The sequence below is a fragment of the Bos mutus genome, chromosome 13 (genome assembly GCF_027580195.1).
Source record: "Bos mutus isolate GX-2022 chromosome 13, NWIPB_WYAK_1.1, whole genome shotgun sequence".
Classification (NCBI taxonomy): Eukaryota; Metazoa; Chordata; class Mammalia; order Artiodactyla; family Bovidae; genus Bos; species Bos mutus.
Genome location: NC_091629.1, coordinates 6,727,794 through 6,755,646, shown reverse-complemented (window position 1 = coordinate 6,755,646; position 27,853 = coordinate 6,727,794). Strand labels below are relative to the sequence as shown.

Here is a 27,853-nt window from a genome sequence, read left to right as displayed (position 1 = left end):
TCAGTCACTCAGTCGTGTTCGACTCTTTGTGACGCCATGGACTGCAACACGCCAGGCTTCCCTGTCCTTCACCATCTCCCAGAGCTTGTTCAGACTCATGTCCATTGAGTCGGTGATGCCATCCAACCATCTCATCTTCTGTTGTCCCCTTCTCCTCCTGCCTTCTATCTTTCCCAGCATCAAGGTCTTTTCCAGTGAATCAGTTCTTCGCTATCAAGGGCCAAAGTATTGGAGCTTCGGCTTGAGCATCAGTCCTTCCAGTGAATATTCAGGGTTGATTTCCTGAATATTCGGAGTGCTCTGTAGAGGGTTTTATTATGAAGGGTGAGTAGAGGTCACTGGGTATATAAGGAGAGAGAATCCTATTCTCTAGGCCAGGGAAGAGTATACAGAAGGCAGAGGATGGGGGCAGGAACTGCTGATGTTGAGGACAAGTGGCGCTGTGTCTGGGCTGGGAAGTGGAGCTGGTCAGGGTTAAGTGGAGGGTGGTATGCATCTGAGAGAGTGGACCATCCCATGTTCTAAGTGTTAACCAAAGCAGGATACCTGTGGCCAGGTGGTGTTGGGTGGGACATGAGCAAGCCGGGAGTGGGTGGCATCACAGTGACGTGAGTTTGAGCAGTAGAGAGACTTTGCAGTATCTGGAAGAGAGACTAGGAAGGACCGATGGCTGCCTGGAAAGCCCTCGGCAGTGCCAGGCAATTCCTGGGTTGTCTCCAGCCAGCCTGGTTCCTGCATGGTCTGGACTTTTCCAAAACGCCCTGCACTCAGCCTGCCCTTCTTTCCTCTTTCAGGCTCTCAACACCCACTTGCTCCCTGGGGTTTCCTCCTAACAAGTGCTCTGTGGAGCTGCATCTCCCTGGCAACACCCTTCTTTGTTACCCTGGAAAACAGGCATGCAGACCATGCTATTTTCAAGAAAGCAGCCTTTTTCTCATTAAAAAAAAAAGGTTCATTGTAGAAAATTGGCAAAATGTGTATTATTAAATGAAGAAGAAAATTAAAGCCACCTGTAGTCTTTACATGCAGAAATTTAATTGTTGTTAGTTAGCATCTTGATGTTTATCCTATTGTCTTTTTGTCTGCAAAAAGAATATTAATAGAGTATACTATATCTTTTGATTAATCTGGGGTCTTCTAGAGTTTTCTTTTAAGGTTTTTAAAATCACATTTATTTCTTAAAAGTTAACTTGTGCATAATAGGAAACAAAAACAAAAACCAAAGTCATCCAGAATCATAAGCACTTTACCATCTGATGCATCCTTTTAGGTCTCATTTGTGTATTTACACAACCAAGCGTCCATTTTTATGTAATTAAGGTCATACAGTTATGTATCATGCTTTTTCACACATCACAAATATTTACCATTTCAAAGTCCCAAGTGTGTTGTTAGTCACCTAGTCATGTCTGACTATGCGACCCCATGGACTGTAGCCCGCCAGGCTCTTCTGTCTATGGGATTCTCTGGGCGAGAACACTGGAGTGGGTTGCCATTTCCTTCTCCAGGGGATCTTCCCAATCTAGGGATTGAATCTGGGTCTCCTGCATTGCAGGCAGATTCTTTACTGTTTGAGCTACCAAGGAAGTCCAGTCCTGCCTTCCTTGGTGACAAAATTTCAGAAAAGACAAAAATGGCAACTAGAGTTTTTATAACTGTGATTCCAGATCTGTAGTTCACCTTTTGCTGAAGTGCTAGTTGAGAGCAACTCTTCCTCCTGCGCCTGCTTCTCTCCCTGTAGGTACTGCTTCCCTGTCCTCTACATGTGCCTTTTCCTCCAGCCTTCAGCCTGGGTGACACCCAGCTCTGTGAGCCTTGGTCAAAAGTTGCTGAAGAGGTCAAGTAATGTAGAGTCTGAAAAATAACCTCGGATTAATGAGGTTTTTGAAATCTCATAGGAGTCCAGTTAACAGAAACCAGGCTTTTGTAGGTTACAGAATAATTAAGAGAGAAAGTAGAAATTGGAAGTATAGATTCTTCAAGAAATTTTCCTGTGAAAGAGAAAGATGAGTCTGGGAGACAAAGGAGTGTGAGCTGGGGTAAGTTTGATGTGTTAAATAGGAGTGTGGGGAAGTTTGAAGAGTTAAATAGAACAGAAGGGCTCAGAGATAGAGACTTGTGAGAAGACGGAACCACAGAGCAAGGAAAAGGCTGTGGTTTACATTCATAATGTTTACTTCCTTAAAAATCTCAAGTACATCAAATGTTGATAGTCATTACATCTGGCTAGCAAGTTCATAGACCTGCTATCTTATTCTGTTTTCCATATATTTAAAATACTTGATCAAAAAATATATCACCGTGTTTATCTTTCACATACTAGGAATGTTAAGAGATTAAGAAGAAATCTGTATGCTGATTCATTGATTCTTTTGATTAAATAAGAGTTGTCCTCCATGGATGTGAGGCCATAAATCTTTTATGGATCATGATGTTTTGTAGAATTAGGACACAGTTCTTAAGAGTCAAAATTTTCTAAACATTATTATCAATTTAGATTCTTGTGATGCCTGAAGCAGTTCATTTGAGTATTCATTATTATGCAATATTATATGATAGAAGGATTAGGAAATCAAGCTGAAATCTTCATTCATTAAGCCTATAATGTATGCTAAATGTGACTGACTCTTCTGAATAATTCCTGATATTTTGTACATTCTTGCCACTTATTTTAAACTAGAGGATTGTGAATTCCAAGACGTTTTAGACTTAAATTCAGTCTTGTATAAAATGGAATTTATGACACTTACTTTCCTTTTCACATGGTCTATTTATCATTAAATAGTGTGAGAACAAAAGATATAACCCAAAGTTTCAGTGGGTCTGATCCTTTGCCTCTGGTCATTCGATAGTAGTTCTGCCTATCCAGGGCTTCTGCTAATCAAGTTAACGCTGCAAATCATCCCATTTATAAAGATGTGAAAACTTGAGCTTGCTCTTGGCCCTCACACCTCTGCTCTGCTGACTGATGGAGGGAGGCTAGAGTTCTCATTTGCAGTTTTTCTGTTTTATAACTTCCCAGGTATCAGTGGAGCCTGCCCCCTCTGTCTGTATCCAAAAGCAAATAGAGGTCATGTGGTAACAGTACCCAAGGGCTAGCGGCTGGCATGGAAGATCGTTGAGGTTTGAGTACTGTGATTTGTGTGTTTTCTTGCTTTGAATTACTTTTTATGTTGATTTTTTTTTTTAATTGAAGCTGGAGTCTTGTCTAAGTGTATATGTTGATACGTATATAAGACTAGAGTCTACTCTCCTCTCCCCCTGGAAAAACTGTTGGTGATAAATTAAGAGAGTCTATTTTATATCACCAAGCCAGGAGAAAACCCTTTCCCAAAGCCAAAATAGTGACAAGCAAAATTACTGTATATACAGGTAGTCTTAAAAGTTAAACATACAGCCTTTGGAAGTAATATAATCCTTAAATGGGTAATGGGAACTTATCATTTCTTTTGTGATGAAAGATTTTAGACATATGTAAGAGTAGAATAAGACTTTAACATTTATAGAAACCTAAAATTAAGATTTTGTAGCACTTGCTACAAAATTTATATTAAAAAATTTTTTTCTTTTTCCCTTTTTGTGGAAGAATTTTAAGCAGCTCTACAGATCTCAGACATCACGTCATCTCATTCCTCCTTTCTTCTGGGTATGCAACACTTATACATATTGTCTAAAATAACCACATGTCATGATCATACCTAATAAAATTGAGCATAATTCCTTGGCATAATATGCTCACCATACTCATGTTTTCCCATTTATCTCACAATGTGTAATCTGCTCTGAAAGCAGCAGTGATGGCCCCCTGCCCTTTCTTTATCCCATGTCTCTTGGGAATTGATAATGCTGCCACGAAGCTCTTGGCTGAGTGAGGGAACCCGGATGGAGCCCTGGGAGAGGGTGTGCTGTCTGGGGTTTCATGCCTTACAGCTCCTGGTGCAGCCCAAGGCCTGACTCGGAAGGCTCAATAACTCTGCTGTGTAAATGACCAATTCTCAAAGTTTCAGCAAAGATTAGGAAGGAAAGATGCAAGGAGCAGAACCACAGGGATCATAGAGCTGGAAGGAAACTCGAGAGCATCAAGGTCAGCATAGTGCCTTGAGAGACTTAGTTCTAATATAAAATTCCACCTTTCTGACACCCTCTGTAGTTTTGGAGCAAGAGGACTCTGTGGAGCAGAGGAAGCCACTAGGGAGTATTCAGGGATTGCAGTCTGCTCATTCCTTCCTTATCTTGTCTGCTGTAGATGCCAACGGCATGCTAAAGAAGCGCCTTAGAGAAAAGCAGGCCTGGCTTGCAGTGAGGGATTGGAGTAGGAACGATTGATTTAACAAGGGATAGGTTTCAGTGTATGACTTACATGTTTGCTTTTTCAAACTGGTGGAAAATTGGGATGGCATTTCTCATTGTTTTGCCAGCTGTGCCTAAAGTCTATCTCCTCTGTCCTAAGTAGGACCAGGAATAATATGAATAGCTGTCAGAAAACAAAACAAGCAATGTTTGTTATTGCTAATTGGCCAGCAACATCATATTTGTATATGATGATCTGCATCATGTTAGGTTGATTTGTTATATTTATTATTGGCTGAGTACATCTAGCTCAAGCTCAGTGTTTAATTGAATCTTATTTTTTAAACCTCAGTATGATGAAATTAAAAGATGCTTACTCCTTGGAAGAAAAGTTATGACCAACCTAGATAGCATATTGAAAAGCAGAGACATTACTTTGCCAACAAAGGTCCGTCTAGTCAAGGCTATGGTTTTTCCAGTGGTCATGTATGGATGTGAGAGTTGGACTGTGAAGAAAGCTGAGTGCCGAAGAATTGATGCTTTTGAACTGTGGTGTTGGAGAAGACTCTTGAGAGTCCCTTGGACTTGCAAGGAGATCCAACCAGTGCATTCTGAAGGAGATCAGCCCTAGGATTTCTTTGGAAGGAATGATGCTAAAGCTGAAACTCCAGTACTTTGGACACTTCATGCGAAGAGTTGACTCATTGGAAAAGACTCTGATGCTGGGAGGGATTGGGGGCAGGAGGAGAAGGGGACAACAGAGGATGAGATGGCTGGATGGCATCACCGACTCGATGGACGTGAGTCTGGGTGAACTCCAGGAGTTGGTAATGGACAGGGAGGCCTGGCGTGCTGCAATTCATGGGGTCGCAGAGTCGGACACGACTGAACTGAACTGAAGCTGATTCCGTGACTTGAGAGGCTCTTACTGGAGGAAATATTCCTCTTAAGATTGTAAAATAAAAAGTTTCATTTTATTGTTGACTTTCTTTCTATTGCTCTTTAATTTTATGTATTCTTTCTCCTGGTTATTTTTAAGTGCCATAATTTAATTTTTTTGATCATAATACTTGTATTCATTTAGCTCTAAAAATTAACATAAATTAGGAGGAGAAAATAGAACACTGATTTTTTTTTTCAGTAAATGCTAAATCTTCATTGTTTCTTAACTAATTCAAGAAAATATACTACTTTGACATGTAACTCATTCTTGAAGGTAATTTAGGGTTTAAGGGACATAAGTAAAAATAATTTGTGAACTATTAATATTAGTGACCATTTTGTTTGATTTGAATAATAATTTTTTATATAATCTGTACTCATATTTTGATAACTTTGTATATAATAGCTAGTTGTATTATTGTTCAGTCTCTAAGTCAGGTCTGACTCTTTGCAACCCCAGGGACTGAGGCATGCCAGGCTTCCCTGTCCTCCAGTATCTCCCAGAGTTTGCTCAAATTCTTGTCCATTGAGTTGGTGATGCCATCCAACCATCTCATCCTCTGTCGCCCCCTTCTTTCCTAATAATAATAGCTAGTATATTTTGCTAGTATATTTCTTTCAGTTACGTTCAGTTGCTCAGTTCATGTCTGACTCTTTGCAACCCCATGAACTGCAGCACACCAGGCTTCCTTGTCCATCACCAACTCCTGGAGTCCAACCAAACTCATGTCAATTGAGTCGGTGATGCCAACCAACCATCTCATCCTCTGTTGTCCCCTTCTCTTCCTGCCCTCAATCTTTCCCAGCATCAGGGTCTTTTCAAATGAGTCAGCTCTTTGCATCAGGTGGCCAAAGTATTGGACTTTCAGCTTCAACATCATTCCTTCCAATGAACAGTCAGGACTGATCTCCTTTAGGATGGACTGATTGGAGCTCCTTGCAGTCCAAGGGACTCTCAAGAGTCTTCTCCAACACCACAGTTCAAAAGCATCAGTTCTTTGGCGCTCAGCTTTCTTTATAGTCCAACTCTCACATCTATACATGACCACTGGAAAAACCATAGCCTTGACTAGATGGACCTTTGTCAACAAAGTAATGTCTCTGCTTTTTTAATATGCTGTCTAGGTTGGTCATAACTTTCCTTCCAAGGAGTAAGTGTCTTTTAATTTCATGGCTGCAATCATCATCTGCAGTGATTTTGGAGCCCCAAAAAATAAAGTCTGCCACTGTTTCCATTGTTTCCCCATCTATTTGCCATGAACTGATGGGACAGTATGCCATGATCTTAGTTTTCTGAATGTTGAGCTTTAAGCCAACTTTTTCACTTTCCTATTTCACTTTCATCAAGAGGCTCTTTAGTTCTTCTTCACCTTCTGCTTCTTTAAAGGTTAATTTTTGGCTTTAAAACGCACTCTGTATTTTCATCCCAGTGTATTACATGTGATAATACTTTGCTTTGAATGAAAATTGATGTTTCAGGAACTTCCCTGGTGCCCCAGTGATTAAGAATCCACTTTCTAGTTTAGGGGACGCAGATTTGATCCCTGGTCAGGGAACTAAGATCCCACAGACCGAGGAGCAACTTAGCTCATGTGCCACACAACTAAGACCTGATGCAGCCAAATAAATATTTTTTTAAAAATAGGAAAATTGATGTTTCAAAGATAATTTCAGCAGGTATAAAGCAAAGTCAAATTTCAGAATAAGATTTTGTTTTTTCACTTCTTATAATCAGGAAAAAAATACAAATCTGTTTTAGTGTTTAAGAGATTGTTAGAGATATTCTGTCATTTGTAATGATTTTAGGTACTTTTTGATGCTCAAGTCTTAGTTTTAGTAGCAGGTAGTTTGTCACTAACAGTAATGGAAAAATAACTGAGTATAAACAGTTACTTTTTTTACGCTTTCTCTGATTTTTCCTAGTTAACGAGTAGGTTGTGGGGAGGGAATACAGGAGGTGCTGTTGATAAAGGGCTATAGATTCCGATTTGAAGGATAAAAATGTTCTGGAGATCTTTTACAAAAGTATGAATATGACGAACAGTACACTTAAAAGTGGTTAAGATGATTAATTTTATATTATGTATTTTTTTACCACAATAAAAGAACAGCAAAAACAAAAATAGACTAGACACTGAAATTTTTTAATATTAGAAATGTTAATTTTTATAGTTTCTTCCTTGAGTAAGATTCAGTTTGTTTACTTTGCCTCACTTCAATTTTTGCTGCTACAACCTCTGTAAGCCCCAAACTATTAAAGGAATTACACTGGGAAGCACAGAGGCTTTGGGAAATTTTCACTCATTGATTAATTGTGATGACAGCATCTTAGTAATGATCTTCAGAATTGTGAGCTTTCTGAGCCTTCCCCCACCCCCAGAGGTACGATCTGTGGTTCTCCAAAAAGGCGTAGGAGAGAAAAGCCTGCTTGTGAGGTCAAAAATATGGGGTTGGCCAAAAAAGTTTGTTCAGGTTTTACGGCAAAACCCAATGCTAAGTAAAGACAATATCAGGTGAAAATAGTGCAAGCAGAAATAGTTCAGGAAAAGCACTTGCCTTTAAGTAGGTAAGTTCTATACAGCAGTAGACCTCTTTTTAAATACCTTTTGAAAACTAATGGTAATTTATTTGATATCAGATATGTTAATATACCATGATAGGTACTGCCAGTATAAGTTGGCCTCCCAGTTCCTCAGAACTTTCTAGTTTTACCTTTTCTAGGGGCTTGTTTCCTGCTTTGTACTTGGTATAAGGAAAAAGAGCCCTAACTTATACCAATATTCAGTTTGAATTAAGTGTTTTACACATAGCTCAGTTCTCACAACAACTCTGTAGAAAGGTACTGTTTTCATTATCTTTTGCAGTTGAGGAAAATTTGGTACAGAGAGGCTGAGTAACTTGTCACAAGTCACATAGCTAGTAAAAGGCAGAGCCCAGGAAACCTGGCTTTAGATAGCATTAAATATTTCTATTACTTCTGTGATAATACATAGGTACTCAGTGTTGAACCAGATTATTTCAGAGGACATTACCTGGGAACATGCATGATCAGCAAAAAGTAATCATAATTGTATGCTACATATAGTTACTATGGGGCTTCCCTGGTGGCTTAGCTGGTAAAGAACCCGCCTACAATTCAGGAGACCCTGGTTTGATTCCTGGATTGGGAAGTTCCACTGGAGAAGGGATAGGCTACCCACTCCAGTATTTTGGGGCTTCCCTGGTGGCTCAGATGGTAAAGAATCTGCCTCCTGTGCAGGAAACCCAAGTTCAGTCTCTGAGTCAAGAAGATCCCCTGGAGAAGGGAATGGCTACCCACTCCAGTATTCTTTCCTGGAGAATTCTATTGACAGAAGAGCCTAGCAGGCTACAGTCCATGGGGTCGAAGAGTTGGACAACAGAATGAGCAACTAACACTTTTCACTTTCAAGATAGTTTCATGTTTATGTCCCAGTTCAGCTTCTGATCTTGGGTAAATGAAGAGCATAGAAGATTTAAACTTTATCCATTTTGATGTATTAGTAACTGGTCCATATAAATCCTGGCACCAATAACCAGTCTAACTATTAAGCAGTAACTCTGGGGTCAGGAGCACGAGAGCGCCCACAGCTTTAGAATTATGTTTTATAAAATGATGGGGAAGTCAGTCTCATTGCCTTTGGTAAAATCAACGGATTGATTATCTTCTTGGCAATGAGCCAGCTAATTATCATCTACAGCAAATGTGGGGCAATTTGTTATTGCTATTTTTGTATACGGTTAAAGAAAAGACATAAAATCCTCAGTCTTAAGTTCAAGTTTATAGTTCAGTAGTGTTTGCTGTAATGTACTCGCATTGTTGCGACACAGATCTCCAGATCTTTTTCATCTTGCAGATCTAACACTGTGTACCTATTAAACAACAACTCCTTTTTACACATCCCCCCAACCTCCTGTAACTACCATTCTATGTTTGGTTTCTATGAATTTGCCTACTTTTGGATACCTCATATAAGAGGAATCATCAACATTTGTCTTTTCAGTTCAGTTCACTCAGTCGTCCGACTCTTTGCAACCTTGTGGACTGCAGCACGCCAGGCCTCCCTGTCCATCACCAACTCCTGGAGTTCAACCAAACTCATGTCCATTGAGTTGGTGATGCCATCCAACCATCTCATCCTCTGTCATTCCCTTCTCCCCCTGCCCTCAATCTTTCCCAGCATCAGGGTATTTTCAAATAAGTCAGCTCTTCATATCAGGTGGCCAAAGTAATTGAGTTTCAGCTTCAGCATCAGTCCTTCCAGTGAATATTCAGGACTGATCTCCTTTAGGATGGACTGGTTGGATCTCCTTGCAATCCAAGGGACTCTCAAGAGTCTTCTCCAACACCACAGTTCAAAAGCATCAATTCTTTAGCACTCAGCTTTCTTGATAGTCCAACTCTCACATCCATACATGACTACTCGAAAAACCATAGCTTTGACTAGACAGATCTTTGCTGGTAAAGTAATGTCTCTGCTTTTTAATATGCTGTCTAGGTTGGTCATAACTTTCCTTCCAAGGAGTAAGCATCTTTTAATTTCATGGCTGCAGTCATCATCTGCAGTGATTCTGGAGCCCCCCCAAAAATAAAGTCTGTCACTGCTTCCACTGTTTCCCCATCTATTTGCCATGAAGTGGTGGGACTGGATGCCACAATCTTAGTTTTCTGAATGTTGAGATTTATGCCAACTTTTTCACTCTCCTCTTTCACTTCTTCTTCACTTTCTGCCGTAAGGGTTGTGTCATCTGCACATCTGAGGTTATTGACATTTCTCCTGGCAATCTTGATTCCATCTTGTGCTTCTTCCAGCCCAGCATTTCTCATGATGTACTCTGCATAGAAGTTAAATAAGCAGGGTGACAATATACAGCCTTGATGTACTCCTTCCCCTATTTGGAACCGGTGTATTGTTCCATGTCCAGTTCTAACTGTTGCTTCCTGACCTGCATACAGATTTCTCAAGAGGAAGGTCAGATAGTCTGGTATTCCCATCTCTTTAAGAATTTTCCAGAGTTTGTTGTGGTCCACACAGTCAGACACTTTGGCATAGTCAATAAAGCAGAAATGGATATTTTTCTGGAACTCTCTTGCTTTTTCGATGATCCAACGGATGTTGGCAATTTGATCTCTGGTTCCTCTGCCTTTTCTAAATCCAGCTTGAACGTCTGGAACAGTTCGTGATTCACAATCTGTTGAAGCCTGGATTGGAGAATTTTGAGCATTACTTTACTAGCATGCGAGATGAGTGCAATTGTGTGGTAGTTTGAGCATTCTTTGGCGTTGCCTTTCTTTGGGATTGGAATGAAAACGGACCTTTTCCAGTCCTGTGGCCACTGCTGAGTTTTCCTAATTTGCTGGCATATTGAGTGCAGCACTTTCATAGCATCATCTTTTAGGATTTGAAATAGCTCAACTGGAATTCCATCACCTTTGCTAGCTTTGTTCATAGTGATGCTTCCTAAGGCCCACTTGACTTCACATTCCAGGATGTCTGGCTCTAGGTTGGTGATCACACCATCGTGATTATCTGGATCATGAAGATCTTTTTTGTATAGTTCTTCTATGTATTCTTGCCACCTCTTAGTATCTTCTGCTTCTGTTAGATCCATACCATTTCTGTCCTTTATCGAGCCCATCTTTGCATGAAAAGTTCCCTTGGTATCTCTAATTTTCTTGACGAGATATCTAGACTTTCCCATTCTATTGTTTTCCTCTATTTCTTTGCACTGATCACTGAGGAAGGCTTTCTTATCTCCTTGCTGTTCTTTGGAACTCTGCCTTCAAATGGGCCTGTCTTTCCTTTTCTCCTTACCTTTCACTTCTCTTCTTGCACAGCTGTTTCTAAGGCCTCCTCAGACAACCATTTTGACTTTTTGCATTTCTTTTCCTTGTCTTTTTGTGATTGGCTTATTACACTTCACATAATGTCCTGAAGGTTTATCTGTATTGTATGTGATAGGAATTCCTTCCTCTCTGTATGTACACACCACATTTTGTTTATTATTACTGTTTTTTAAAGTTGTTTTTGTTAAGTCAGTAATCTTTAGGGCTTATATACCAAATGATTGGTAGAAAAATTAATGTAGAATAGTTCAAGTGAATTGAAGTTTCCTTCATAGGCATTCCTATGAGTTGAGACTGTGGTGGTGGTTTGGTTGCTAAGTCGTTTCCGATTCTTGCACCCTCATGGACTATAGCCTGCCAGGCTCCTCTGTCCATGGAATTCTCCAGGCAAGAATACTGGAGTGGATTGCCATTTCCTTCTCCAAGGGATCTTCCTGATCCAGGAATCGAACCCAGGTCTCCTGCCTTTCGGGCAGATTCTTTACCCACTGAGCTATGAGAGAAGATCCCAATAAGTTGATACTGGTCAGAAATAAAGGTAAGTGGTTTTAGGCATTCATTCTGTAGCTTCAGGCTTTTGGCATGTACATTTCTTCCTCAGTATTAAAATGAATCTAATCTATATCATTGTTAAGAGTAGTTTTAATATCCACTGTTTGCCCATATAAGCCATCTGTTGGGTAAATGTCATTTTGGGCTCAGGATCTCATAGCAACCTACTTCACTACGTGCATTTATTACTTTATAATGGAGTTGGCTAGAAAATTATGATCAGTTTTAGTTTCAGTCTTATTGAAATCAATATATAAGACTGATTTTTAAAAGTCTAGAGCTAAAAGAATTTTGACTTCCCTAAAGATCATGTTCATAGTCAGTCTTTATATAAGTAAAACACATATCATATTAGAATATAAAATGATGCTCCAAGTACTGTTAATAGGAAATGATAAGGATCAGCTAGAGAAAAAAGTCCGCTAGAGCGTTGTTTTTCAAAGCATAAAGAAACCCTAATTTTGTCATCACCAGTCGCCACAGTGATCACCACTGCTTATTGGAAGTATTATCAGAATAGACTATATAATTAAGAATGACTTGATTCTGATATTTGCTTTGCTTTCAAAAGGGGAATTTTTTAAGAGAGACATTTGGCCATTTCGAATTACTTCCTTTTTAAATTCAGATTATAAATTTTAGATAGTTTTTGTTTATTCCCTATACACAGAAAGGATTCAAAGATCATGTTGTAGTTCTCCTTATAATTTTAACATAGATATAAAAATATCAGTCTCATGTGTCCAACTCTGTTATCAGTGCTTTCAGTTGATATTTACAAGGTAAAATTTAACTCCATTGATTTTTGCAATTTGTTAGTCACATTGTTTAAAAAAACCAGAACCTCAATATGGGAAAGAAAAACAGTAAAGACACTACAGTGATACCAATTCTGTATTTTTCATGTTGTGTTTGTCTTCATTTAATGTGATTAAAAACAACTTTTAAAAACATTTTTATTTATTTATTTATTTGGCTGCACCAGGTCTTAGTAGTGGCATGTGAGATTTAGTTCCCTGACCAGAGATCAAACCTGAACCCCCTACATTGGGAGCATGGAGTCTTAGCCACTGGACCACCAGGGGAGTCCCTAAGTACAACTTTTTAAAAAGTGAAGTGAAATAGTTTATGTCTATTTTAAAGTGTACACATTTATAATATTATTTGCCTGTTTTCAGCCTTATTCTTTAAACACTTCTTTTTTCGCTGTAGAATCAACAGACTCTTTTTGAGAATCTTGTCTTAATACACAGAAATCAAGATATTTTTCCAGCTTCTCCCATAGGGTGTTACTGGGTTTTCATTGGAGTCCTTGGAATTAAAATAGATAATGTATAGATTTGATTTTTCAGGCAGCAGAATTGATAGTGAAGTCTGCTAGACCATGCATTCACCTCTTCTCATCCTTTATTAACTGTCTGGAATGCAGGCTCAGTGACTGTGTGACACGTTCAGCTGCACTGTGACCTCATAAACCCCATCATAAGGGAACCTAGCTACGCATTGGTGCCAGTCCACTAGGTGCTAATCAAATGCTGTGTGACAACATTGTGAGGTTTTACCAGTTATAAGTGTCATTATTAGATTTTTTTTTTAATTGCAAAGCCAAGTTAGGCTGTCAACTGCATCATCTTCATTTATTTCATCACGTTAACTCCTGTCTCTAGTGGGGTTTTTGGTGGATGTGGTGGCCTCAGCATAATCTATGTTTCAGGCATCCTATAGAAGAGGATTATTCTTCAGGGGATCTGGAAAAAAAGGTAAACTGTCTGGCATGAGTTCATTTTTACACTTTTTAGAGCCTCATAAATAGAGGTGTAAAATTATAAAATATAAAACACACCCATTTTATGTGTTTGTTTTTTGGGCAGTTGCCTGCTTGATTGATGGAATGTGATGAGTGTATTGATAGATCCTCCCTTGGCCTTCTTTCCTACTTTTCTTTTAGACTTTTTTTTTTGCACAGAAGTTCCCTCCTCTGAGAAGCTTCCCACAGAAGGTATACCTTAACGTAGCTTCCTTCCATCCTCCCTCTACCTCATTAGCTGTTGTTGATTAGTCTCTTAGTTGTGTCCAATTCCCCATGGACTGTAGCCCACCAGTTTCCTCTGTCTCTGGGATTTTCCCAGGCAAGAATACTGGAGTAGGTTGCCATTTCCTTCTCCCGGGGATCTTCCTGACCCAGGAATCAAACTCATGTCTCCTGCATTGGCAGGTGGATTCTTTATCCCTGAGACACCAGGGAAGCCCACCTCACTAGTTCCCCTTCTTTATTTTTCTTTTAAGAATTTGGTGCCTCTCCCAAATTATGTTTTAGTCTCTTCATCTGTTTTCTATCTCCTGATTTAGGAGAGCAGACTTTTCTTGTTTACTGCCTTATCTCTGCTGTCTAGACTGGTCCACAAGGCAGGCTTCCAGCATTTGTTGAGGGAACAAAAGAATGAGTTAATTTTTAAGTATGACTTGTTTCTGTGAGATTGACTTATTAAAAATTCTTGGAATGAATATATGATGTTTATAAGAAAAATGGGGCTTCCCAGGTGCCTCAATGGGCAAAGACTCCACCTGCAATGCAGGAGACACAGGAGACTTGGGTTCGAACCCTGGTTTGGGAAGATCCCCTGGAGGAGGAAATGGCAACCCACTCCAGTATTCTTGCCTGGAGAATTCCATGGATAGAGGAGTCTGGTGGATTACAGTCCATGAGGTCACAAAGAGTTGGATACAACTGAGCGCATGCACACATGACCTCCTTCACTGCCCAGAGTTTGGACATTGAGTTTTCACTGCAGATACAGATTCATGTAACTCATCTCCAGAATTCTGGGAATTCAGTTTTGTTCTAGTAGGTATAGCTCTGTTTTCTATAGCAGAGTTTCTTCTCACTAAGCCATTTTGATGGAGCATTGTTTAATAATGTAAAGTCCTGAAAATTACACTTGAAAAACATTTAGAGTGACTCTAAGCATGATTTATACTTATCAAAACCCCCATGAATCTTTCTTGAGTTGTTCTCCAGAATATCTAATTTTTCTCCAGCAGGTCATTTCCATGAAAGTGTGTGTAGCACTAACTGCATCTCAAGCCACAGGTCTCATCTGTAGGAATACTGGTGATGCTCTTGGGTATAATGTACCTTCTGTTTTGCTCAGTCTCTGACATATGAATGTTCTATCAAAATTACTGTGGGTGGTGATTTTGACCATCCTGTTGTGGTGGAGCTAAAATTGCAGCCCGTTTCAGCACTCTGCGCTTTGAGCTGTGAGCAGGGCCCAGAGGCTGCATGAGGACAGAGCAGCAGTTTTCAAAGTGTGATTCAGGGAACCCTGGAGGAGACTCCAAGGACCCAGTATTTTCCAAATAACTACTACATGATGTTACACAATCATGCCTGGAGGTTTTGGAGGACAAACCTATTTTCATAATAATACTAAGATGTATTTTTTTTTTCCTCTGGATTGGCATTTGCCCTGATGGCACAAAAACAGTGGGGGTTTAAAAGTGTTGGTGCCTCATCCCAGTCACGTAAGTGGTGCCAAACTTTGTTAGTGGTCATTACAGTCTTCACTGCATTCACTTGCAGTTTTTTAAAAAAAGTCTGTTCCACTTAAGATGGTCCCTGATGAAGCAGTAAACATTACCAATTATATTAAATCTTGACCCTCAAGTACATGTTGTTTTAATATTCTGTGTTCTGGAAGTGGAACATTCATTGAAAGCATTTCTGCCACTTACTGAAGAGCAGTGGTGATCTTGAGAAAAAACACAAGTTATTGTCTGAGGGACAAGATGAACTAGCTGCATTCACATACACACACACACCCGCCCCTGCCACAGGATATAATTTTTCTTAAAGCAGTCGCAAGTAACTAAATTATATCTATGTCTGTTCAAACTTGAGTATTTGAAAGCTTTTCTCAAAAGCAAATGAAGTAAGCTTGTCACATCAAGGAAAACAGTTAACAGTGTTTATTGCTGATGATAAAATTCAGGCTTTTAGCAGAAGTTTCAAATTGTGGAAATTCTTCATCTGCCATTTTGAGCTTGATAACATGCCAATATTTTATAGTTTTCTGATGATGTTGATCTTGATTTTAATGAATGTAGTTTTCTGATAGAGTATCATGAAATTTATCAGCATTTGGGAGATCTACTTAATTCAATAACTCAGTATTTTCCAAGTAGCTACTACATGACATTACAAAATCATGCCTGGCTAAAGAACCATCTGAAGTATAAGACAGAGCAATAGATTTTTTTTTTTTTTTTTAGCATTTATTTATTCGGCTGCATCAGGTCTTAGTTGTAGCACGCAGGATCTTTAGTTGCAGTGTGTGGGATCCAGTTCCCTGACCAGGGATTGAACCTGGATTCCCTGCACTGGGAGTGCGTTGTGTTAGCCATTGGACCCCCAGGGAAGTCCCAGATCAATCGATTTTAACGTAACTAAGTTTTCAGATTCCACATGGCCACTAAACTTTGAGAAAAACAACCACTTGCTGAGTTTTGGGGTAGTATCCAGAAGAATACCCACATTTTTATGAAAAAGCTATTGATACACTCCACCTTTTCTAATCATATATCTGTATAAGGCATATTCATATACCAATTAAAATAACTTATTACAATAGATTCAGTGCAGAAATAGGTATGAAAATCCAGCTTGTTTTAAGTTAAACCAGACATTAAAAGAATTTGTAAAAATGTAAAACATTGACATTCTTGTCACTAATTATTATGTCTTTGAAAACAGTCTTCAGAAAACGCTATTTATGTTAGCATATGATAGAATTATTGTTGTTTTTAAATTAATTACTAAGTATTTTTAAAATTTTCTGTTTTAATTTCTATTTAGTAAATATCAATATTATATATATAAAAACATATAACAGCTTATATATATAAGAGCTGAGAGGCTTGTCATAGCCAGTCGCACACATCTTTTTCCAGCTTTGTCTTCAGTGTCACCCATTGGCAACTTAAAATCTGCATAGTAGGAGTATTTTCATTACAGAAATCTGCAAAAGTTACCCATAGCATTTTCCCTTCCCAGGAGCTGGCTGTACATTTACAGGATCCTGCTGGATATAACATAAACAAAACTGAGGTCATCAGTCATTTTCAGTAAAGGTGTCCTGAGACTAAAAAGTCTGAGCCTTAGTCATTTGGCAGAGGAATACCTTTTTTGTGGGGAGGGCAACTGGTTCACAAAGAGAAGGATCCCTTTATATAGTTCATGCAGGGAACATTTGTAGAATAAATCTAGTGGCTTTTAAACTTCTGGATGTTAAATCTGAGGGCTCCATTATGGGATGCCCTTTTTCTTTCCCCTGAAATCTAAAGTTGGCAATAACACTCCAAGGGCAGATGGGCTGAATTTGCCCATGGGGCTCCATATTGGTGGTCTCTGCCCCGGTTTCTCACTTTTCTGTCCAGCTGTTATCCAGACCATAATGAGGCCCGGCTCAAGGGGCAGCTTCTACACAACACCTCCGCTTGTTCAGACTCCTGCTGATCTGTCTGTTTTGTACTCCTGTGGTTTTCATGACCTGGACAATGGAGCAATTAGTCCTCTACTGTGTGTGTGCTGTTGTTTCTGAGGTGTTGGTTTTACCAATTCTGCTTTCCACCCCGGTGCACCTAGTTCAGTGCTCTCCATGTAGGTTCTCTTGCATGGATAGAAGACTTTACTTCTAGGTTGCCAAAGAAGTTTGCCTTCCAAGGGAATGATGTAAACACATCTGATTATTTGTTATAAACCCGGTTCTTAGTAATTCTTAAAAAGTATTTGTGTAAGTTGGTTGGAAATGATTGGTTTTCCTTCAATTGAGGGCCCACAGAGGCTTTCTTCAAAATTTTTTTTTAGATTCTGTGGTCTGCCACCGCTCATGATAGAAACTAGCAGGTTCTTTCACGTCCAAAGTCTCTGTCTGTTCCAAGGAAGTCATAATCAATAGTGAAACTTAGTAAAGTGAGGCAGAGTTTGTAAGATTATGCTGGCTCTTAGGACTGAGTTGTTTACCAATTAGAAACTTAGCAGGTTTTGAGTCCAGAGAAGTGAACAAAACAAAACAAAACAGGTTTTAATGTGTTTTGCTGGCAGGGCTCTTTGTTGCAAGCACCCAAGGTGGTGGGAAACAGCTGTATCTCCTTTCTGTGCAATCCAAGTGATGGTTCTGCATGCTCAAGCTGTGGGGAGGGGAGTGTGCAAGGACCACACAGTCTCCAGGGGATGAGCTTTCTCTGGTTTGGAGATGCTAAGGGCCTGAGAGGTCCTGGGATTTCTTTGACCTATGCCTTTTTTTATGACTATTGGGGCATAAAAGTAACTGCAATTTTCATCAGTATAGAGACAAGGCATTAGCTTGTATCTGGAGTAATACTCTAATATCACATGTCAGAAGTTGCACTTATTGAAAAAATAATTTACCATATTTAAGTTCTGTCTCCAATTGCTCTTAAGTTAGAGAGAGTGGTTTATACTCTGGCCTAAAGAAGGCTTCACTGTTAGTCTTGAGGTCGTAGTGAGGTAGTTTAACTGCTTTAGAACTTTGTGCTTGGAACATTCTTAGCCACTGAAGCATGGGAACTGAAAGTGAGACGCATGGGTTCTTTAATATCTGTCACATCAGAGAATGACTATTCCAGCACAGTAACCATCTCCAAATGGTGAGTACCTTGGCTTGCTGGTCATTTCTTAAAAGCAGGGAAAATAGGCAGATTGTAACAGTGGGAGAAAAAAAAAACGTTCAGCCTTAATCCTCAATGATGCTGTTTTTTGCAGGTTTCTGTAGCTGGATCCAGCACCGGAAGAGGCTCCCCAGCTGTAACTCTAGTACAGTTACCTTCCGGCCAGACCGTCCATGTCCAGGGAGTAATTCAGACACCACAGCCATCCGTTATTCAGTCACCACAAATACGAACTGTTCAGGTTAGCCTCCTTCCTCAATGACTTCTCTTTGACTTTCTTGAGCTTTTTACTAATTCATTTATCATTTTTTTTTCCTGTAGATTTGATGCTCTCTCTCTTTTTTTTTTTAACCACATAAGGAGCAATCTATTAGTATGGTGGTAATTTCTTTTTGTTATGTCAACACTGGCTTCTTTATTTAATTTGAAATTGCACATTTGCCTACGTTCATTGAGAGAAAAATTATAAAATACAGAAAAGAAGAAAGTAAAAATAATCTCAGCACTCAGATATAAGTACTGTTAACATTTGGTTGAAAGTCTTCCATATATGTTTTCTATGTGCATACATAAACATATTTTAATGGCATGCTAGTATTCTATTATTTATATGTACTATATTATTACCAAAGTATAATGTAGTAATGTTACCAATTATATGTAGTGTCTTTTTTTAGTCATAGATGACCCAATATAAATTATTTTAATGTAATTCAATATAACGTAACAATTTCCATATTTTAAAGTATTTTTAAGTTTTTAATACCTTGAGAAATGTTATTTATACACATCCTGTGTTTATCTAAATATATGTACATAAGCTATATTTGTGCATTTGCCTAAAAATTTCTTTAAGATAAATTCTAAGTGGTTGAACTGGTGGGCATGGAAAAGAGTGATGCTCAACTCTTGTTATTAAACATTTGTAAGAATTTCCTTTTTATTCCTGTAGAAGTTTTTTTTTTTGAAAGTCCCTCAGTCATGTCTGACTCTTTGCTACCCCATGGACTGTAGCACACCAGGCTCCTCTATCCATGAATTCAGGCCAGAATACTGGAGTGGGTAGCTGTTCCCTTCTCCAGGGGATCTTCCCACCCCAGGCTTTGAACCCAGGTCTCCCACATTGCAGGCAGATTCCTTTTTCTTTGTGAAGTGCTTGGTGCCCTGTTGGATACAGAGATTGACTTGGGCTGCAGTTTCGTTGTCAGCTCCTAATTTGCAGGCCCAGTCAGTCTCCTTTAAATAAGGTTTCTCTTTGCTCAAACTGAGATTCATTTAGCAAAGCTCTCCAAAAATGCTTAAAAGTACTTTGAGGCTTCTTTGGAGATGTCTGATAAACATCGTAATGTAAATATTCTAGTACTAACACTTTTCACCAATACTCACAGTAAAGTGTAGAAATTTAGATTTATTGTTCATTCAGTATGTGTGCCATGATATCATTGTTAATTGCTGTTGCATTTATACATCAGATTAAACCTTGTTTTTTTTAGATGTGGTTAGTATTGTGGTTGTAATCCAGAGATGTGTTTTGTTATTTATTGTCACCAAAGTTGGTCATAAATTCTTAACATTTCTTAAGCAAAAACATTCTTTTTTGCATCAACAGATATAAATTATTAAGTATGCATTTTTAAAGCATACTATTCTCTTTTACTAAATTTATTTCTGTTCCTTTTTAAGATCAGTTTGTCTTTATCCTTTAAATATTGAAATTATTTGAACCTATCTGATGACAAAAAGATCTGTGAAGAAAATGTAGTTGCTTATACTTAATTGGTCTTGTCCTTTTCCTGTGTATTTGAATCCAGTTTGTTGCAAAATAAGGATAAGGGTTGCACCACGATACTTGAAGTAATAAATTCATGTGCAATAAAAGTCTGTTTATCTTTGTGGCACAGATGTCTCTTCCGAGTTGTTCAAAAGTTTGAGTGATTCTCAGTAGTGTCTTTTTTTTTTTTTCCTTTCTTGTGAGGACCTTAATTCTAGGAGCTTCTGACTCTTTCTGACTCTGATTATAAAACAAGACTTTCCACTCTCCTTTTTGTGACTTTTATTAGGATGCAGATATTTCTACTTAGCTTTAACCTTGGTGGCACTGGAAGAGAGAGTATTATCTCATTTTCAATAGGCTGTTTTGGATTTTGTTAAATGGGTGACTTAATTATCTTTACAGAGGTAGGGGCCTGTGGATCTTGTCTTAGAATTCCAACCTGGTGAGTGATGAACTTCAGTTTTCACTTTCTACAGTAATAGCCTACCTTACACAAAGGGGTGGTTATGATTATACAAGAGATGTGTGAAAGCCCAATGGAAAGTGATAAATAGTTGGTGATGATGTGTGGTTGTCTGACTGCAACAATAGTTTCTCTAAAGATTCTCTTCATGCCTGAGTGTGCTTATGTATAAGGTATCCATGACCAAAGATGCATGATCATACGTGTGGGCAAACATACATGCACATCCATGTACCTTGGGAAGTATATGTTCCTGCTTACATTGTTGGTATTTTAATATGATTTTTTGATTATACCCAGATCAAATCCCATGTCCTTATCATATTCATTGGAGGAGTTTTGTAAGCTCAGAACTAGATGATAGATGATATTAATAGGTAGTTTTGTAAACTCAGAACCTGTGATAGATGGCTGAATATATTGAGAACAGTCATGTTGTGGAGAGATTTATTATTTTAGTTTCCTTTCTTTAATACTCACGTTATTATACTATTCCTTCAAAAAATGAAATTGTATTTAAAACTGCTCTTTCTTTTAAGGAGTAATTCCTTATTTTGACAAGACCTACTGACATCAAGCCCAACCTACTTGTTGTAATATAAATCATAACTTTAACCAGGCTTGTTAACACAAGTATTTACCTACTTAATATTCTTTCTTCTTTGGGTCTATCTAATGTGTAATTTGAAGACCCAGCCTAAGTCAGCAGTGGTGTTTGCTCCTCTGTCACTTGCTAGCTCACCTTCTGCTGGATTTGTGAGACATTTTCAGGGCTGGGGCTTAGGCCTTGTGTGTCTTACATTCAGTGTTTTCCTGAAGCCTGTCTGGCACTGTGCGTTTCTGTAGCACGTGTCGTCTGTGTCATCCTTGGCACACAGGCTGGTTTACAGCCAAGTGTCAGTGTCTGCACTTCCTGTCCTGAGCCAGGTTGTGAGCACGGCTAGCCCGGCTCAGTGAGCTCTGTTGGCAGTGCCGGCTTTGTGCTGCACGCAGAGCCCCTTCAGACACCGGGTTGTGAATGAAGGAGATACCATGGGTTTTATGATGCATCTCAGGAATTCTTGTGTTATAGGTAGCAACCATTGCAGAAACAGATGAGTCTGCAGAATCAGAAGGTGTAATTGATTCTCATAAACGTAGAGAAATCCTTTCACGAAGACCCTCTTACAGGTAAGTTAAGTTTCCTACAGTCATGAAAAGTTTTTCCAAAAAGGGAGAAATAAAGATACCTCAGATTCTCCTGTGATAGCTTTTCTGTTTTAAATCTCACTCATGTATCTTAATTCTTTGTATTGTTGAATTATATTTTAGAAAAATACTGAATGAACTTTCCTCTGATGTGCCTGGTGTACCCAAGATTGAAGAAGAAAAATCAGAGGAAGAGGGAACACCGCCTAACATCGCTGCTATGGCAGTGCCGACTAGCATATATCAGACTAGCACGGGGCAATACAGTATGTATGCGGCAATTCCATATGACGTAGTGCTAGTTTTCAGGCTCTTGTTTCCCTGAAGCAGCTTGGGTTTTGGCACTAAACTGTTCCATTTAAAAACTGCATCATAATACCTAAATTGTGTATCACAGTGTGAAAAGTACATGTTAAAGAAGTGAGAGATTTGTACTGACAGTTGTCGTATACTTTTGAAAAATAACAAAAAAAATTTGTTTACTAAATGAAGAAAACTTTGGGGTCAAAATATAGGGAAGGTTTTTCTAATTTATATGTTTGTATTCACATCTAGTAAACACTTAAAACTTACTGTTTTTGTCTCTATGATGCATGTGAACACAATAAGATATAAATGTCTGTATTTCGTTCTTGACCTTTGTCACCAACAATTACATCTTATGCTTACTAATCTAAAAGAGGTGCTTATGTTTTCTAAACTATGTTTTAAATGTAATTCTGTTTTCACTACTCTCTACTGTGTTGATTTGTGCTGCAGCTTTTTCTAGAAGAGAATGGAAAAATGACTTATTTTTTAAACTAATGCAATTGGACAGATCATTTTATTTGAAATTTTAAGCACCAAAAGCTGTAAATAAACAGATACATTCAAATTTAGTCTTGTGCATTTTAATGGGCTGTTAGTTCTGTGCTTTGTGCTCCAGTTAAAGCACTAGTCTTTCCCTAAATCAAGAACATTTGATACAAAAAATACTTTAGTAAAAAAAGAAAGAAAAGTGGGGAGGAAAAGGGAGAAAAGGGCAGGGAAAAAGTTTTTTTAAAAAAGCTAGTTAGGTACAGAAATATGTTTGATGTTAATGACTGTGTTGATCCAAGTACAGTGTTAATATTTTAGATATATTTTCTGTTTTCCCTTTAAAAAGTAATAATACCTACAAAAAAATCTCAAGTCTTAACTTAAGACCTGGCTGCTGTAATCTGTGGGAAAGCCTTACACAGTCATGAGTTTTTTTCTTTTAGTGGTGGTAGATCTGCAGTATTAAGCAAATTCTGCTTTGGTGATTCTGGTTCTTTGGGTAACTCCTACCCTGAATCTAGGCAGAACTGGGCTATAATATAATTAGTCCACAACCTGTACAGAGCGCTGATTGGACATGTCCAAAGTCAATGTCAGGAAAAGAGAACTCTCCACGGTCTGTAAGAATTAGACCTTGAGGTTTTCCCCTTCATTTATCTTTTATCACTTCTCTGATTTATGTGCCTTTTTCTATCTGACCCATGGGAGTAGATGGTGGGAATTTAGAACCAGTGTGACTGGGTGGGGCTTGGAGATGCTGAAACCTCCTAGCTAGTCAGCTCTGGCCTTGAGCAGTGGGCTGTTACCATCTTGTCATGTCTCTTTTGTGTCTTGACAGGGAAAATGTTGGAAATTACTGCTGAAATTATGCTAAGATATCTTAAAGTTTGAAGGGTGATTAAGATGCTGGCATCTTACAAATCTCTCTGGCGTATCTTGACTCTGCTCAGTAATTGATCTGTTTCTAAGTGACATGGCAAGGGTGCTGTGGGTGAATTTGCCTAGATTATTAGCTGAGAATTTGGAGTTGTGAGAACATGTTGGGTTGAGAGGATGTTGAGGCTGGCGATGATATGGGGAAGGTGGTGGTACATGGTCCTGCCAGTCACTGCTTGGTATAATTTCACATCTCAGGTTTTTAGTCTTTGAAGTGTGACTAACACTAAATTTCCAAGCTCAGGGTTAATGTGAGAACAAAAGGAGACAACAGATTTTACCTGTGGGGGTAAAATCTTTTGACTCTGCATGTCAGAAGAGACATACTGCTTTTGACATGAAACAGAGAAAGGTAAGCCAGCTGTGGCAGTGTCTCACTCAGTCATTAAACTGTCCTCTCCAGCAGCATTTCTTGAGCTCTTAGCGTGCGCTCAGAGCTGGGCTTCAGTATTGCTGTCACTACCTTGTGTGTGGAGTATGTGGGTGTGGGGGAGTGGAGTCAGGGTTCTGGTTGAGAACTAGAAAATCAAATGTTTAGAAATTAGGGTATATATTTATTTGCCACATTAGAAGTCATGGACAATTTTTTTTTTCCTTAGCATAGAAGTTCAGGCATATTTATTTACTGTTTACCATATAGTTTCTCCATAAGATGTCATGGACAGTTTGTTACTTAGTTTTCTTAATTTGGACCCATACAGTATGATCCTGGCAGTTATTTTAATAAAAAGTTGTGTTTGTCCAATATGTGTTGTCTGCAGGTTAAAAACTGCCATTTTATTGGTTCTCAAAAAAGGGATATTGCCTATGTTAAAAACGAATTTCTTAGATACTTAGTGACACTTGTTTATGTTGATAATTCTTTCATTTGACAAGTGAATACTAATATTTAAGTTTTTCTTTAGAAGACCTTGCTTTAGATGTATATTTATACAAGATCCATTTTCATCAACCATTTCTTACTAGCAGTAGCTTAACAGAAATTAATGATTAAATGTTCTTAAATATCTAGAAATAGAGTTACTGGTGTCCTTTGGTTTTTAGATTAGAGTTTATTTTACTAGAATTTCTGGAGATTTTTCTGTGTATTTATATGTACCTAGTTTTGAGATTGTTTTATAAACTTTTATTATAAAAAGAGTTTAATTCTTTCTTCAACTTTTATCCATGGATAAAAAAACTTCAAAAAATTATTATATATAAATTATAATTATTATTATACTAATTATTATTTATTTTAATTTGATACAGTGAGTTCGTTGGTGTTAAAAACAAAGGAACTGTAAAAGTTGAGGAAATAAAATAAAAAATAAAAAAATGAAGTGTGCTTAAGTTTTCTCATATACAAGCAGTTGCATTTTTAGTAGTTGAAAGTGAGATATTTATAGAAGTTGGCCTTATTATTTCACCTTATTTTTTAAATGACAAAAGCAAGAAGTGAAAGGTAGAATAGGCTATTTCCAGGAGTAGGGAAAATAACTTAAAATAGGCAGGGATTCATTATTGCAACAGCAAGAAAGTGAGCTACACTTTCGAAACTTTACTGGAAGTACTGATGTTAGTCACAGGTTTGCTGTATGCCAATTAAGTCATTCTGGTCAAAGAAACTGTGATTTGTCTCAAGAGACTATTTCTGAACAATGGTGGTTCAGACTGTCTTAGAATTAGCAAAGAATGTTACTTGCTGCGTGACATGCATTGAGTAGGAATGAATTCATGAACAGAAGTTGTGGTTATTCTATTTGTGCTGTTGCAGGTAAAGAAATTTAAATGTTTGAAGTTTCTTCATTAAATTTTCTCTAAAGACAATTTTTTTTTTAATCCATTGTCAAGCTAACCCTACTTCTTCCCTTACCAGTTAAGGGCTATCATCCAAGACTTCAGATTATTTTTTCCTAAATATCTCTGTCTCTTTTCTTGCTCCTACTTTGTTTTCCTAGGAATCTTGTTAGAGTGAGTCTCTATTAACTCATCTGTATGCTAACGGTAAGTAAGTCCATCCTGAATCCACCATTATGAAGAAAGTTTTCTGTGACCTTTGTGGCCTGCTTGAAGAATTCAGAATTCTCAGGAAGCTCGAATGAATAAACACCCATTCCATTTCTTCATAGAGGAATTGGCATGATCGGCTTGTGCATTCCAAAGTAAATGCAGTTGCATTTATTACTGTTAGGAATGACTTTGCTTCTGTGCTCCCAAGGTACCTTTCAAAGCAGACTTTGGATGGTATCTGTTTAGTGTAAATCTGGTTCTTTAACTTTGGTGTTGCTGTTCTTGTAGCACTCAGCTGTTTTAGTCTTTCAGGTACTCACAGTTTCTGTGTTGTGCTCACTTTTTGAATTTCATTCTGAGAATTCACTGGAATAAGGCCTGTTCTTTCTTTTTTTTTTTTTTTTGGCTATTCCTTTTTAAAGTTCATTCAATGAGGTTTTATTTATGAATCCTTTCAATGCAGTTGGAATAAAGATGGTTTTAAATTGTAAATTGTAAGTAATTAAACATTTACATGTTTATGTGTTTGAATTAGCTCATATATAGTAGTAGTGGTAGTGTTAGTTGCTCGGTTGTGTCCGACTCTTTGCAACCCTATGGACTGGCTCGCCAGGCTCCTCTGTCCATGGGATTCTCCAGGCAAGAATACTGGAGTCGGTTGCCATTCCCTTCTCCAGAGGATCTTTCCGACCCAGGGATCAAACCTGGGTCTTCTTCATTGCAGGCAGATTCTTTACCGTCTGAGCTATAAGGAAGATCCTGTAGTTTGAATTAGCTCATATATACAGATTTAGATTTAAAAAGATGTATCATGTGAAAAGAGGTCAGATGAAATCTTAAATTTTGCTTCTTCCTCATTTGGTCATGAATTTTTTTTTTCAGTTTCCATCCTTATTTTTCTCTTCCTCCTTTATTGATTATATATGCCTTTAAAATTTTATTTTTTAATTAAATTTTTTTTACCAAAGTTCTTGAATTTTCATCCTATAAGTAGTGTTTTCCTTGCTTCAGTGATACTACTTCCTCTAAGAAGAGAAGTGTGCCATGGCAGTGAATAGTAGAAGTAGCAGATTTTTTAAAACAGTTTTTTATACCAAGAATTTTTAAAGAATTCATTGCCTAGACTAGTTGGTATGGTATCATCCTGGTTACCATGGGATATGGTAAGTTGGAGTTAGGGAGACCATACTTGTTAATTCTGATTTGAAACTAAATATCATGGCTATGTCAGAATGTATATGAAGACATCAGTGTAACCACTAAAACTGACTTAGTGGAAAAACACTTCTTAACTAATGAATTAAACTCTCTGTAGACAAACTTTTTTTTTTTAATGTAAGGTCAGTGTGTTCAACATTCAGTCTGTGGGTGTAGAGTAGAGTGACCTACTTAATTATGGGGTGAAGTTCACCTGAGACTTTAGGGGACAGAAAGTTAGGCGTATCCCAGAGCAACTGGAACACCAGAGCTTAACCTCTGCCGCCACGACTATGAGCGGGTAGTATACATCAGGCTTGAGTCAGCTCAGAAAGGACAGTGACGCAGAATTTAACTGATCATGGAATCTAACCATTCAGTTTTCCTTCAGTTGAGATTATTTCATCAAATCGTAATGTTATTAAGGCTTACTTAGAAGAGGAAAATAAGTGTGCATGTGTTAAGTGGCCTAAAATAACATACTACTTTACCTCTGCTTGCATCCTAACCACTATACACAGGCCCGTGTAGGCTCTCCATTACGAACAATAAAGTGGCCATAAGTATAAGCTTTTATGCCACAGTTGCATGCCCACCAGGCTGCTCTGTTCATGGAATTCTCCAGGCAAGAATACTTAATGGGTAGCCATTCCCTTCTCCAGGGGATCTTCCTGACCCAGGGATCAAACCTAAGTCTCCTGCATTGCAAGTGGATTCTTTACTGTCTGAGCCACCAGGGCAGCCCTTTCAGTCCAAAAGAGCATCAGTAAAACCTAGGTCCCCAAGGACCTAGGAATCAGTAGGAAATACAAAGCTATTTTATTTTCATTGGTTCCTAATGGCCTTGATATGGGCCAGTGATTTTATTTTAAAATGATTTGCCAGACCTGATGTCTGAGATTGGTTTTAAAATACTCCAGACCTCCCCACCCCCACAAAAAAAAAAGTTTGGAATAAGCGGGTAGGGCAAATAACTGACACAAAATTCTTTTACCTTTTATGTTCACTAAAAAATTTCCATAAGTTTATAAAGTTAATAATTAGCTAAGATATGACTAAACTCACTCAGTTAATTTCATTTTTGTTTTTCCTACTACTTAATTTATATTGATGTGTTTATTGAAAACATCTTATGCTATCCTTGAAAATTTCTGTAACCTAAAAA

The 27,853-nt window shown here is 38.1% G+C and overlaps 1 protein-coding gene across 7 annotated transcripts in view; it reads left to right on the top strand.

Annotated features, from left to right (window-relative positions):
• The window catches only part of CREM (cAMP responsive element modulator), a 67,715-nt gene that overhangs the window by 18,019 nt on the left and 21,843 nt on the right, over window positions 1–27,853 (top strand). For all 7 annotated transcript variants that reach the window (XM_070380946.1, XM_070380949.1, XM_070380951.1 and 4 more), the window contains 3 exons: window positions 18,435–18,581; window positions 21,650–21,747; window positions 21,889–22,031. In XM_070380946.1, the coding sequence (XP_070237047.1) occupies window positions 18,435–18,581; window positions 21,650–21,747; window positions 21,889–22,031 (388 nt within the window). The remainder of the gene's footprint in view (window positions 1–18,434; window positions 18,582–21,649; window positions 21,748–21,888; window positions 22,032–27,853) is intronic.